Source organism: Amblyomma americanum, chromosome 3 (assembly GCF_052857255.1).
Source record: "Amblyomma americanum isolate KBUSLIRL-KWMA chromosome 3, ASM5285725v1, whole genome shotgun sequence".
Taxonomy (NCBI): Eukaryota; Metazoa; Arthropoda; class Arachnida; order Ixodida; family Ixodidae; genus Amblyomma; species Amblyomma americanum.
In genome coordinates, this window is record NC_135499.1 from 73,782,899 (window position 1) to 73,797,886 (window position 14,988).

General features: G+C 44.8%; 1 protein-coding gene and 1 long non-coding RNA gene across 3 annotated transcripts in view; both read right to left on the reverse strand.

Annotated features, from left to right (window-relative positions):
* Positions 1-3,717: 3,717 nt before the first annotated feature.
* The window catches only part of LOC144123064 (uncharacterized), a 166,190-nt gene continuing 154,919 nt past the window's right edge, over positions 3,718-14,988 (reverse strand). The window contains exons 1-4 of one of the 2 annotated variants that reach the window (XR_013312991.1): positions 9,638-9,690; positions 8,803-8,893; positions 5,772-5,862; positions 3,718-3,812 (exon numbers count right to left, since the gene is read on the reverse strand). This is a non-coding gene — a long non-coding RNA (uncharacterized LOC144123064). Of the gene's footprint in view, positions 3,813-5,771; positions 5,863-8,802; positions 8,894-9,637; positions 9,691-14,988 lie in introns of those variants that run through there. The other variant, XR_013312989.1, reaches the window with a different exon arrangement.
* LOC144126352 (uncharacterized) overlaps positions 11,221-14,988 on the reverse strand; it is a 97,966-nt gene continuing 94,198 nt past the window's right edge. Inside the window, exon 11 of the mRNA XM_077660416.1 lies at positions 11,221-11,267. Coding sequence (XP_077516542.1) covers positions 11,221-11,267 — 47 coding nt within the window. The remainder of the gene's footprint in view (positions 11,268-14,988) is intronic.

Consider the following 14,988-nt stretch of genomic DNA (forward strand, 5'->3'; position numbering starts at 1 on the left):
CTCGGCCACCCCAAAAGGCCTCCGTGAATACGTCTCACTTCAAACTCTATGATTTGTCCAGGAAGTGCACCGCACCACAAGCGTCACTACTAGAGTAACACATTGTCGTCTCGGCCTCCCCAGAGGTCCTCTAGTAGCAAGCCTCTGACCAGACTCGATGAATTGTCCAGGAAGGGCACCACACAGAAAGCATATGTTTAGGGTAGCACGTTGTCAACCCGGCCACCCCAAAAGGCCTCCGTGAGTACGTCTCACTACAGACTCGATGACGTGTCCAGGAAACCCGCCACACTGCAAGATATGAACACACGGAGTTAGCACAGCATATTATTGCATGTGGCACGGTAGAGCTGGTCGAAGGCTCTGGAGAAATTTCCGCCACATTTTATAGCGGGGCTCTTTAGAGGCATATCGATATTTTTATTCCTTGAGTACCTGAGTACCTGCAAAATGTACTGCCCCCCGTTATAGTCCTATATATTTCAGTCTCATGCATGGATCTGTGGTCACTGACCTCATCAAGTAGCTGTCTTACCACTTCCAATAATACTGCTTGCTCCTACATTGTTAATAGCAATTGTCCTCTTCATGAACAATAATTATTTCGGGACAATATTTCCCTCCAGAGGTCCTTGATCGCCATTCGAAATCGTCCCGAGTTGCGGAACGAGAAATACCACTAGTCCTAAGTTGTTGCCAATAAACTTTTATCCCTAACTCTTCCCTCTCCAGTTCTATACCATAAATACCTCTGAACACGCGGTGCATAATCGTGGATAGCTCTAGTATTCCTGCCTGACACCCTTCCTTAATGGGATTTTATCTCTTTTCATGCGAGGGCTGTGCTAATCATGGAGCTGCTGCGTTTTTTAGGGCTCGTCTACACTCTTAATCATTTCTTGACACTTCTTGGTGATCTAAAGAATATTGTTTACGCTGCGGTCAACTTTGACAGTTCTGTCAATTCAATCTATGCAGTTAGAAGCTTTCATGCCCTAGCGCTTGTTTCCTGAGAGAGTTTGCCAGCATTTTGTCTGGAAAGCCGGTCACCTACTTCTATTGCGCACTCTTAACAATATCTTTAAGCTTGTTATTACACTTGAACACTAGGTCATCATCATATAAAATTAGAACAGTCGTTCTCCAGCGAGATCATGAATTCAGTCTCACTAGGTAGGTTTATGATGTTCAACATCCCTAAGCAACTCAAACGCCGTAGTGGAGGGCTCAAGATAATTTCCACCCCCTGGTTTTCTTCAACGTTCACTGACATCGCATAGCACATTTGTATAGCGTGCGCTAACAGGACGAACACAGGAAACTTGGAGAAGACGACAGAAGGTTTCCAGTGTTCGTCCTGTTAGCGCACGCTATACAATTGAAATGTACCAAATTAACTAGCCAGACGGAGAAAGTTCTACTACGCATAGTACATAGGCCTCTAGCATTTCGTCTCCTTCGAACTGCGACCGTCACGGCCGGAATCAATCCGGCGTCTTTTCGGTCAACAGCCGAGTACCATGAGCACTGATGCATCGCGGAAGTTAAAAAAAATCTTTGTCAGTACAGCGAAAGCACAATATTTTAGCGCCACCGAGTGGTAATGGCAGCTAAACCTTCCACCACGCCGACCAATAACAGCTTTGTGGCAAGTGCTTAGGATAAACGAATGGTTTACAATGAGAGAAATGTGAGGTAGGATCACAGTCAGTTCTCGCCAAAAGACACCGTTTTACTGCTGCCACATGACCGCTCTCAGAGGAAGAAGTAAAGCGACTTCAGAGATCTATTCATGCGCGTGCTCATAGGAAGGCTAAAGGAAACCCGCTGGTAGTCCTGGGGGACTTCAAAGCGCATCATACGGCATGGGACTAAAGGTAGAAAGCTTTGGGAAGACGTACAATTGCACAGGCTTGCCCTCCTCACAGACCCCGCCCTCACAACGAGGCAAGGGACCAGTGTTTCGGCAGAGACTTTGGCGGATCTAATCTTTGTTGACGGAGTCGGGGCTATCTGGTGCAATACACAAGACCTGGGCAGCGACCACAAGATCAGAGACCAAGATTACAATGCCTCTTTCTTAGGCTTACGACATACGAATACGAATTGTGTTATGTCCCTGGCTAACTTCTTGTTTTGGCAGGCACACTGTCTCGTGCACCTGACATCCAGGATAAGGGAGTTCCAGCAGATGACAATGATGTCGAGGTTCATGCCATCTAGGTCTGCTCCAGCTTGGTGAGTGAGAAAACAAGGAAGAAACTGGCTAAAGAGACCGTAAATGGCCTAGTTCTCTCAAAGGTCATGAAAGCTCTTACGTACCATCAGCCTCTTACTGGACAGTTCAAGCCCTTTGCCGTAGAACTGTCAGTGACAGTTGGCACACTCTTTAGAGGCCGCAAAGTTCTCGTACCTCAAGCTCTCCGAGAAAAAATGTTAGACTACATGCAGGACACTAAGGTATCAATAAATGAACCACATGGATCTTCACTAAGGTCACACAAAGACCGACGTATCTTTCCTCTTCTCAGCTTGCTAACCATGCATCCGAAGCTATAGGCGCGATGCAACGGTTTTTAGTTCTTTCTTAGGACCACATTCTAGAAGCCTCGCGTGGAAATTCTTTCCTGAGAGGAGTTTGAAGGAACAAGAACAGAGTGCGCGCAAAGAGTAGTATACTAGGCAGCCTTTTTTTTCGAGGCTACAGTCCTTTCCCAACTGCAGCCGCCGTGGTGGCTGAGTGGTTACGGCGCTCGGCTGCTGGCCTGAAAGACGCTGGTTCGATCCCGGCCGCGGTGGTCGAATTTCGATGGAGGCGAAATTCTAGAGGCCCGTGTACTGTGCGATGTCAGTGCACGTTAAAGAACCCCAGATGGTCCCACGAAGCATTGCTTAAAAAAAAGGAACAGCACAAACACAGGACAAAGAGAGAAACGTCCAACACAGGCGCAGTTTTTCTCTTTTTTGCTAGCGCCGACAGCAATTTCTCCAAATAAGTGCCTACCGTTTGCTGCCAGGTTCGTCGCTCAGAGACAATTACATGCAAAGGAGAAGCTTATTTGTGGGTTTTTGAAGTGAAGAAGGCATTCGAAGTCAGCCCTTTACAATTCTATATAATTGATGCCAACTTTTCAAAGCCTCCTTTCCGGCACAGTGCCTCAGCTTCTGCTTTTTGCTTATTTAGGGCTCTTCCTATGACCTGTTCTAAATTCTCTCCTAGTGCCTGTTTAGCCTTCTGGGAGTACGTCTCATTGGCTGCGACGATGAATCCGCTTTCCTTGTTCGTTCCTCCCTTCGTCTTGCGTTTGCGCTGTTCCCCTTTTCAGCAGTGTTATACCAACTAGCCCGCAACAACACTCTCGTAAGCATTGCTTCATCAGAGCTTCAGCAACTTTTTCTCTAGAAACCGAGGCCCATGTATCCTGGCCCAGTCCCACAAGATTCCTTTCAGGTTCATAGATTTTCACGTCATGCAATTCAACGAAGTTTTCAGTTCAGTCCTGCACTGGTGCGCACTTCAACGCACTCCCGTGAACGCATAAGAAAATCACTGGAAACACTTGAACTATAGGAGTTATTTCCAAATGAGTGGATAGAGGCACACCTATCTTCTAGTCAGTGGCTGACAATGAAAGCCTATCCGCATAGCACACATACGCAATTGCAGTGCGGAGATAGCTGCCTAGGAACTTCAAGTGATTGCTTTCTTACAATGGTAAATGCTGTCGCCATGGAGGTCCCTTCAGGCCCACATCAACCGCTTTCGTGAAGCAGAATCGATGACTCATCCGTGCCCACTCCGGACGCAAGCACTGCATGGTTGCGACAAATCCGATGGAGCAGGGTACTGGCTCCTGAAGAACCTTGACAACTGGGCAATACAACAGCTCGCAAAGCATAAAACGCATGAGAGCAGTTTGATCGCTACGCGGACCGCACGCCTTAACACCCATGCGCACTTAAATCTCTCATCTAACGGGCATATCCGTGTTTGGCGTAACATGGACTCAGCACCGGACTTGATGATGGGCGCAGTGCAGGGTGGGCAAGCAACTCACGCGTGGTTTGGCATGTGCCACTTGCAACTGGGGAGCAACTTTGAGTCCAATGAGGCCACATAGGTGTGGCAGCTAAATATAATTAGAGTCATAGCTGAGCGATTCTAACACAGCGTTGTTCAGAGTAGCATATTCTAGTGAATGGTATTTTTTCGTTTCGCTGAACAAACAATTATTAATTAGCTGACTATTTCAAATCTTGGCTTGAAATATAGATTCAATTCACGAGTTGTAGACAGTCTTGAAAAACAATTGGCTAAAATATTTAAACCAAGTGCCATTTACACAACTAAGCTTATTCACATTAAAAAAACTCTTCCAAAACAAGAAAACTACCATGGCAAAATGCAAATCCTGATGCATCTTTGTCACCCAGTGCACATTCTAAACACCGACGGGGGTAGCCCTCCACTAAAAAGCGTATTCTCCTTGTGCGGACGAATCCTCGCACGCTCAAATAGCACCAGCGTCACGTGATAGCTCTTTTCTTCATCGGTTGTTTTAAAGCTGGCTAGACAGATTGAGTAAACGGTACCCTAGTTGCCAATTATGTGTCCGACTGTTCAAGCCGATCTAAAACTTCCGCATTGGCCCCTTATACCTGCCACCAACCTAGGTCATGCGATTCACAAATCCACTCAGTTGGTTTTAGCCTAACACTTCGTCTTTTTCCCATACTTATATTAAATAATTTAGTACTTTTTATATATTATACATCATATATTATACCAGTGTATATATGGCGTTAATTTCTCAATGAACATTCACAACTCAGTTGCTAAATATCACCGGGTAAGTAGATCTGAATAATATCGCATTCTACTCTTAAATAAAAGATTTTTTCTCGAGCGACCATTGCGCGGCACACGGATTTCTCAAAGATGAAAGAGCTCACTCGCGAAGTCGTCAATTAATGCTAGTCGGGTTCAACTTCACTGCCCGCTGGCTGTCTTTCTGACCCTTTTATTCAATGCAAAGGCTTCTAAAGTGGCTCAGTTTTATAGTTTTGCACGGACAGGCTAGGAACCACACTACAGAGACAAAGCAGAGTCTTCACTTTTTTTCTTAACAGCAGGGAGTATTGAAAACGAGAAAAACTTTTGTTATGCGTGGGCTATTCTTGCCTATCGCAAACGTCATCAATCACGAATTAGCTGCTCCAGAGATACTCGACACATGAAATTCAAGGCAATCATAGCAGTTAACACTACACTGAATACACGATGCTACATTTTTCCGGCTCCCAGAGTGGCGTGGACAGTGAACACGTCTCGACGACGGGTTACATTCTTGAATATCACATCAAGACCACTGATGCATAAATGCTGTATGTGTTAGCTAACTACCATGAATTAAAGCATGGTAACAATTGTGACTGCAACAACTTCAATAAGTGCTAACTTGCTATCATACAGTAACGAAATTATGAGGTAAACTCCAGCAATTTGAAGTTGTCACGTAAGTGGCCCAACACTTCTGTAACAATTGTAACAGTAACTGTAACAACTTCTGCAAGTGTTAACCCTGCTATCATGCTGTAACGAAAATATTAAGCAAACTCCAGTAATGTGAAGATGTCACGCAAGTGGCCCCACGCAGTCAAACCTCGCAATCTTGAAATCCTTATCAAATTTAGACCCGAGTTTATGCAACAGTGTCTTGTGGATTCTTACTGTCTGGCACAGGAACCAGCAGTGATGCAGAAGCACTCACCTCGGTGGGCCTCTTTCTCCTCCGCCACCATTGGGCTTATGCTCGGGACGGAAAACGTAGCTTGGAAGCGGGACGTGTGGGCGGTCTTTCCCTGCAGCCCAATGGACGATGACGTCAGCATATGATGCAAGATGAACCAATCGCACTACACACTGTCCTCGAATCAAGTCACACGTCAGTCGAACAGTCAGAACAAATCCTGACGGTGAGGTTTGAATGGCAACAAGTGCTTACCGTTTAAAAACTGCGTGTTTACACATCAATTTTTTTTGACATAATAGGCGCAGACCCAAACCCATGTTAAGCGGAGTAGTCTCAATACGTGGTTTAAGCTCCGCTCCCGCATCATTGTCCCAAAGCAAAATTTTAACACTCGACGAAGAAGTGAATTCTTTGGCGAGCATCACTAAAGTATGAGGCAAGCCTCAGGAATGCAAATGTATCACATAAGTTGCCAAACACTGTAGAACCTCACAACCCTGAAATATCAAATCATGTGACATTCTGAACAGATTGCGCACCTCCGATGAGACAAATCGAGATATCAAATATCGATCATGTGAGCCTGATGCTTTGATAAATGCTCAAACATCAAAAACAAGTTTTGCTCCACACAGGCTAAAAGGGGGCAAAGTTTACTGAGAGCGTTATTTACTATGGCTTGCCACATAGCCAGAAGGTGCTGGGGCTTAGAAAAGTGGCTTCCATTCACTAAAAGCTTTCCCCTGAAGGACCACTGAGATTGGATTTCTCATGCTCGAAGAGCCACACATTTGCAATCACTGCATTATGCGCTATATGGCATCTTATGCAAACTCTACGCTTTTCAAGATTAAAAACAGCGCATGCGTTCTTTCTCACACAGTTTGATTCTCAATCTGGAGCATTATGTAAGGCACCAACCATAAAAAACTGCCTTACTGCCCAGAGGGTGCAGTTTTTTTTTCAAAGAAGGGACAAAAGCCAAAGCAGTCTGATTCCAGTCTTATGAAAACGTTGGAAGAGCAGAGCAATATGTAATGCAAATTTGAAAACTGACCCCTTCATTTTATTTTTCACAGCTACAGAAATGTTGAAGTATTACCGTCTATCCTAGCATAACGTTCGTTAAATTTGATGAGACCAGCTGAAACACAGAAAAACTGAAGGAAATGTTCGAAATCTCACATTTTGCCTTAACACACAGGGCAAAATGAGAGCGGAGGCGCCACACTGAGACGCCATTCCAATGTCAAACTGTTACGGCTCCTTAAAATGAATGCATGCGACGGTGGCTCCATGGACATCCATTTAGACCACCTTAACAAGCCTATTCGAATGAGAGACTGAACCCAAAGAGAACTCGCCGCCGCTTTGTTCTATGGCCCACTATAGTCATGGCATTTTTATAGCCAGTCACCGGATTATGCGGTATGTTTTTTCCATTATTATCACCGCAACATGTCTTCTCATATTTCAACAGTTCTTTGTGTTTCGCTCAGCCCCGTTAATGAACATGCACCTTGGTACGACTCAAAATGCGTCAACAGGAGGTTTTTTTATTTGATTTCAGGCCAAGCGAAGAGAGTGATCATTTTAAGAATGCTCTGTACTAATAGTTCTTCATAACCATCGGACGACTGTGGCAACGAGGTTCGAATAAAATTTTATGCAGGTCTTTCCTTTGATCATCAATCTGCCTCACTATTCCCACTGCATGTCAAAGGCCTCTCCCACGTCTCTCCAATTAACCCTGTCCTTCGTCAGCTGCGCCCACCCAATGCTTGCTAACTCCTTTATCTCATCCGTCCACCTAACCTTCTGCCGCCCTCTCCTACGCTTGCCTTCTCTTGGAATTCAATGCGTTACCGTTAAGGACCAGTGGTTATCATGCCTTCGTATTGCATACCCTGTCTAATCCCATTTCTTTCTCTTGATTTCGACTAGAAAGTTATTAACCCGCATAGCAGAATCATTCTTTTACTGCTTGTTCATCATGCGCATTGAATAGTTAAGCCTGCCATTAAGATTCAATGCGGCATGTTTTTTTACGAGCAAAGAACTGAATAGCAAAACAATGCAAGCCTGCACAGGAAATATTTGCAGCATACTCATTGTTTTAGTCAAAAAATTGCGTTCATAAACCCCGAAAATATGCTTGTTCCCTCACCTAGTCCGGCCGCTTCATATGCACTCAATGTAAGTTATTTAATTCATGACCCTGGCGCAGTTCGCAGCTCTTTAGAGTTTTCTACCTCTTCTCCGCTTGTACCTCTTCGTATCCTATGGAACAGGAAAACATGGATAGAACTTTACAGCTGGCAAAAATATCTCTCGTGAGACCATGCAAACAGTCACAGGGTAACGTTCTGGCACAACTGTAGGCCACTGCTAAAATACGCATCGCAAGCCTCAAATTATTCTGCTGAACAAAAAAGCGCTGACAAATTGTAACAAAAAAAAACAATTACGCCTAATCTACGAAGCAAGGTCACTTGGCCTTCAGTGTACTGCAAATGTGGTATGATAGAATTTTGCGTAATATTCTCCAAGTAGAGGTTTCTTAGGCATCAATTTTGGGTGTGAGGCAAGTGTGGGATATTGCCCTGGTTTCTGTTATGCAAATTTTGTAAGCTAATGCTCCATTCTTCAGATGTGTAGCAAAGTCGTTCTTTTACTGCTTGTGCATCATGCGCATCGAGTAACGAGTGCCATTAAGGACCAATAGGGCGCATTTTTGACGGTAGCAAAGATTAACAAAAAAAGCAAGCACTCAAACGAAAGATCTGCGAATATATTGATTATTATAGAATAAGCTAGGCACAATACACTCAACCCTTTATCCTACCTCCCTCAACAACTGGCTCGCCGCCCAAGCCACACCCTGCATCTCTATTTTTTAGGTGTTCATCCAAAACGTCCGTAAGGTGTTGCGCGAGGCCTAGTACATGTTATTGAGAAACCCCAGACAGGGGCTGAGAGTTCATCACAGCTTGGTTCTCTCTCTCAATAAGGGTGATAAGCAAGTCACCTTTAAACCATAGTTTCTTACTTGTCGGCAAGGGATGCCGTCGCAGGCTTGGAAGGCAAGTGGGCTGCCGCAGACTCTGTCACACATCTGGGCTTACTCCAGGATGTGGGCACTGCAAGAAATGCGTACGCATTGGATGACCAGTGCACCAGCACTGAAAGAAGGCAGCACTGCACTAAAGACGTTGTTAGCATCGCCATTTTTTAAGCCTTTTCAACACAAGATGCCTGTTCTCAGAGGACATGAGAGCGCAAAGGATGTGCCTAAGTGTGATTAAGCGTGGCAGAGGACTCTGACCTGTTCTGAATGCTTAGAAGTACATGATGCCCAAGTGCTCAGCTTTTGCTCATGGTGAGAACTGCCCTCTTTACATTTCAGCATATAAATTTTTGAAAAATCGGATCATTCCTGCCATACACCTACGACACATGCGGACAAGATATTCTACGATCCAAATGATAACCAACTGAGAGCATGCTGGTGGCAGGCATGCAAGCGGCTTGGAAAATTTGTTTAGAAGACCTCTCATTCTATTTCATGATTAAACACGACAATAACTGGAAAGATTGCCTGTATAGCACGAACTACGAGGAAAAAACCATAGCTAACCTATGATTCGATGGACAGAGATTTTGTGCGCAATGAAGTTTCATTCCAAAATTTTGTAGTATTTTTTCAAAATAATGTTCATACAGAGACAATTAATGCAACAATGCCTGTCAAAGTGGCAACTTTGCACTGTAAAGTAACCGCCTGTACCGGAGCTCATTTATCTTTTTAGTCGCATTCACAACATCAGTAACTACATAGGGTTGCTGCATATCATTGGCAAGGCAGGGCCGTAACTTCAACTCACATGACATAGCGCGCTCAGCTTCAGGAGAGTCCACTAGCTCAGTGCCTTGGACCTGCAAGGAAATAAGTTAACATTGTGAGAATTGGTTTGTTGTTATTAGTGAGGTTAAATCAAGAATTAAAGAAAAATAAGCACTTCTTAGCTGCTGAAAATATGAAGCGATGCTCTAACAAGACCCACACACACCACTTACCCCAGTACGGGACTCTTTCGCCAAGCACAATTCGAAAACGTTCGTGCAAATATTTTTTAAACATCACTGCACTAATCTGCAAAACAGCTATCGTAAAGAATTTTAGATTTATCTTACCGTCTAACTGCATTGGCCCAACTGTGCAAGATGTGTACTTTGCACCGCCGCCATGCCTCCTCACATCGGTCGCAATTGTTCTGAAGTTGAAGCTGTTAGTGCCATGTATAGAGCTGAAACATTTAAAGCTGCAAAAGGGCCCTTAGCTTCGTTTCTTCAGTAGATAGCAGTCTATGAAGCAAATAAAGTGCACATACCGCTCAGAGCCAGCACTCACATTGACCCTTTTTGTCGGGTGTACCTCATGTAGCATAAACTCCATTATGTTGGAAACGAGCTGTTTTCTTTGCCAGCTAGTGAATGCAGCAAATATATCTGAAGCACTGAATAGCACTGAAGCATGTAATCTGCCATTCCACTAATAAAGAGTTGGCCACGGAGCAGTTTTTCGCATTTCTATTGGCGTGTGCATCTTCATGAAAATTGCATCTTCAAAAAACATAATTTATGACAAACACTAGTGCATTAATCTCAGAAGTATTAGTATCGGAATACCGCAGCTCCTAATCTGCCTCGTGGTCTAAAGAAATATTCTGCGATCCAGATAATAACCGGTGCCTATAAGGGTTAAGCCTAAATGCCTGCAGAAACAGTGGCACCAGTAATTGTGAACATGCAGGCAGAGTTGCCGATTTAATGCTGGGAACATCAGGCATGAATATAAAAGTGCAATATTGTTCTCTCGCTTTCCTGAACAAAACTGCCTGTACGTACACAACGTGCTTCCTGAAGAGCCACCAGTGGCCCGTTTCAATAACAACAAATTTCCAGTTCAACTGGGACCAGTCGCCAACTGGTTTAAGGAACAAGTTTCCAGTTGCACAGGGACCTATAGCCAACAGGTTTAAGAAACAAGTTTCCATTTCTACAGGGACCAATTGTAACTGGACCAGTTGAAGTGGAAAATTCTTCCTTAAACCACTTTGACTCGAACTAAACGATCCAAGATGAATATTTTCCCCAGGAGTAGCATTTTGAAGTCGTTCCCCTCTAACATTGTTGTAGTCCATTCTGTGCACATTCCAAAGCACTCCGGTTCCATGAATGTTACTTGTTAATATTTCGGTGTCGTTTAGAGCCCAACGAAGATAGTCGCCTACCTTGTGTGAAATTTCGAAGATACCGACACGGATTTCTAGAAGCCAGCTAAAACCCTAAATTCGACCACCACGGCTGGGACCGAACGCACGTCTTTAATGTCAGCAGTCGAGCGCCATACCCACTGAGCCTGTCTGCTGTATGCGGCCTGTCTGATTACACACCGACCGTGCTTTTACGTACCGTACTGGGACGGCCGCGAGTAGGAGATGGGAACCTTGCCTGCAAGGAGGAGGAGGAGGAGGAAAGGCAGGGAGGTTAACCGGAACAATAACCGGTTTGCTGCCCTGCACGGGGGGAAAGGGGTGAAAGGATAAAAAAAAATGAATGAGAAAAGAGAGTGGTAGGAAATCGAAGTCACTTTGTGAAGTCACAGTCAAAGTCAAAGGAAGATAAGTATAACACCTCGCTTTAAGCCCGCTTCCACACTGAGCAGAAAAAGTTTATGTTTTTATTAGGCGACTATAAGGACAATAAGCGGAAGCCTCCAGCAATGCCGAAGGCTTATGGAGGAAAAGCGGGGGGGCTCCGCTAAGACTTGCATAAGAGAACACCATACCATCCTGGTTCAGAAGGTGCTTCGGAATGCCCTTACCAAAATGGCTCATCCCCCATTTGCGTATATGCGGTAACGGTCTGATTATGTATCGACCCTGCTTAGCACCTCTAGCGCTAAGTATGCTACCAGTATAAAGCTCCAAAGCAGCACATGTGATGGGAAGGAGGCCTATTTGGGTGGCTCCGATTATTTCTCCCACTTGGGCATTTTGTAATGAACTGATATTACAAGGTACGTGCGTATTGAATTTTCCCTCCGTTGAAACGCGGCCACCGCGCCTAATATTCACACCTCGTGCTCGTGTGCTGAACATTTCATGGTATTAAAAAGCCTAGGCAGCTTCCTGATCATACAATGGGCGTATTAATGGTCGCCCCTACTTGACAAGCAATGCTCGAGAGTGTCATACGCCTCTTAAAAACCGTACGAAGGATTTGAGCTTGATAGCTTGATAGCTTGTTTTGTCATCTGTCCAACAGACATCTTTCAAACATCTGTCAAACTAGGAAGCCACCAGGACTGTGGAATGATGCTGCGCAGCGATAGCGAACAAACTTTACAGGGCTGTGTCCCGACATTTTAGACTAGGAGTGGGAGATGCTGGCGCCCTTTCTGTGTTGAAGTAAGGCTAAGGTGGAGGAGTCCACGTGTTTGAGCTACAAATATGGCACCACAACAGGCCATCTGCGACCTAGGATAATCACACCAGATCTGATAACACAAAGATGTGAACGATTTAAGGACTGAGAAAGCGGGAACAGAGCTCTGGCAGTCTGGAAATGGCGCAGTATCGTCTCGCATATCGGCGGTCACACAAACCGCGCCGTCAGAGAAAGGATAAAGAAGGAATGAGAGAAGGAACGAAGAAAGAGGTGTCGCAGTAGAGGGCTCCGGAAAAATTTATACCACATGGGGATATTGCCGCGAATATTTGCAGTGTTTGTTCGTTCTTCAAATCTGCCGCAGCATACAGGTATGTTCATTGTGTTATTTGTGTTATTAATGAAAAAATTGGTAATTTGATTGCCAAAAGACAAGTGTGTATTAAATAGTATGAAAAACATGCTGTCGGTTGCGATTCGAACCTACGGCCCCCAGATTTCCCGTCCGATGCTCTACCAACTAAGCTATGGTGATATTTCGAAAGTATTTATGCTGCCTGCAACCTAATCTTGAGAGCGTTCAGCTTTTGATGCCTTAGGTAGCACAAGGAGGTCCATGCACCGCATGCGCCCTCATGGTACTACAAGATTTGCAGCACGTACAACATAGCCGTTGCGGACGAGGGCAACACTGGGAAACTCAAGTTACGTTAAGCGCACCATTTGATGTAGTACACTTGCTGCTAGACAGCGGCTCTGGTGCATTATAAAAAACAACAGTCACCGGACCTCATTGTTAAAGCTTTGGTTGCGGATCCTACAGCTGGCATTTCGTTAATTGGTGGACCAAAATAAGATATGAAAAGTTTCCCCAATGCTCCTCCCTGTGATATCTGTTGGCTTCCTTCTAATCTGTCACAGTGAACCTCTCATTGCACGAAGCATTTTTTTTTGCATTCTAGGATGGCTTTTCAAACTCGAATGACATTATCAAAATGGCTGCTGAATGCAACTATTTGATAATGGCTGCATGATAAGGTTAAACATCGCTTCTGTACGCAAAGCCGCTGCAGTACAGACACCGACAAATATAACAGAAGTCGTCGAGCGAGTAGTTTGAGCAGCTATTAGCGGCGTGGCGCTCTCGACATAGGTTCCCACATCATGAGGCACGGAGATTTTGCGGCAGCTCACAATACCAGGCGCACTGCTGCCAACCTAGCTGCTTACGGTGCCGGTGGGCGCTTACGATGGTGGGTTCTCGGGATGAACCTGAAGCGCTCTGGATACTTATCATTGGACATGGAAGCGTTTTTAACGTCACATCTTCCTCCTCACTCACGTACATTCACCTCAACAAAAGATAGCCAGTGCCCTTAATGGGAAAGGTGCTCTTCCGTTGGAATACAATGTCGTTAAGATTGCATCTCCTAGCTGCGTTTCTCTATACGCCCGTTGTGTGCATTCAGCAACCCTAAATCTGCAGAAATCATTAGCACTATTTCTATTTACGTACTTCAGCACTATATACCTTCACATTAATTTCCTGCTGTCACTGCACGCACTTCCACACTTCACAACCACTTACCTTCAGTAGTCTTCGTGGTTATCTGTGTTGCTGGTAAATAGAGTGGAGAAAATTACTCAGAGATCAGTACAGCAGCAAATATCAATTATTTTGCATCGTCTTTCAAAGGAGCTGCTATGGATTTTTTTTTTATTCCTTTCAAAAATATACTTGCTTGAATGCAGAGATTTTTGCTTTAAAAATTGAAATATGTGAGAATGCTCCTTCTACAAGTGGATTTTGTGGCAAGGCGAGAATTGTGTAATTGTAGTAGATGGTGAAAAGGCTAACGGATCCTGCATCACAAGCAAAGCCACTTTAAAAAAGTTCGAAATGCGAATGAGATAAAGTTGCCGTAGTGGTTGGCTTAGAAATTATTTCTACCAACAAGGTTTCTTTACCACGCATTCAATCCCACGCCACGCGGCCGACTTTCGTGGTTCGCCTCCGTCAAAATGTGTCGATTGCGTCAGACAACAACGCCGGTTCTCAGGCTCATTAACTGTGTGCGCTGAACACTGAGCCGTCGCTGGCGCATCGGCGCCCAAATAAATAGTGAACCTTCCTAAGGAAGCGAGCGATTTTCCTAGCGCAGAGCCACGACGCTAGGAAATTCACATGCGTTTCGGAGTAAATGACGAGGTTGACGCAGTGCAGCGCAGCGGAGAATACTTGTGACGGAAGTAAGTAGTGCAGCTGGCAGCAGTTACTGCCTTTGATAACATATTATGATATTTTTCCTAGTATGATATAGGAGTACACTTATAAGCGCTTTTTGAGGGTGGAGACACGCATAGGGCAGCTGTGTGCTGCGCAGTGCCTGTGCGAGACTCCCATTTGTTTGAAAACTTATGGAGGCCTCCGTTACGGCACACCTTTCTCTCCTTGTCACTCCTCCTTCATAACTTTCTTCACAGCGTGACTGAGGTGTGCACGAAGAAGCAAGACAATTACTTCACCCTATTTATTTGAACGGCAGTCCCCAGCCTTAAGTGGGGCTATACCACTTCCGGCCCCATGTCACGAGTCTCTTCTAGTATCGGAACGATCTATGCGCGAGTTGTAATCTGAACAACAGCTTTGATTTACAAATTGTGTTAACCGCGTTCTCATGCGTTGTCACTGGCACCAAATTCCGCGATCTATCATTTGGCCTTAAACATGTAACCAAATGTTAACACCTAGCGCTACCAAGGATTTCCGCTGGTTAACTAA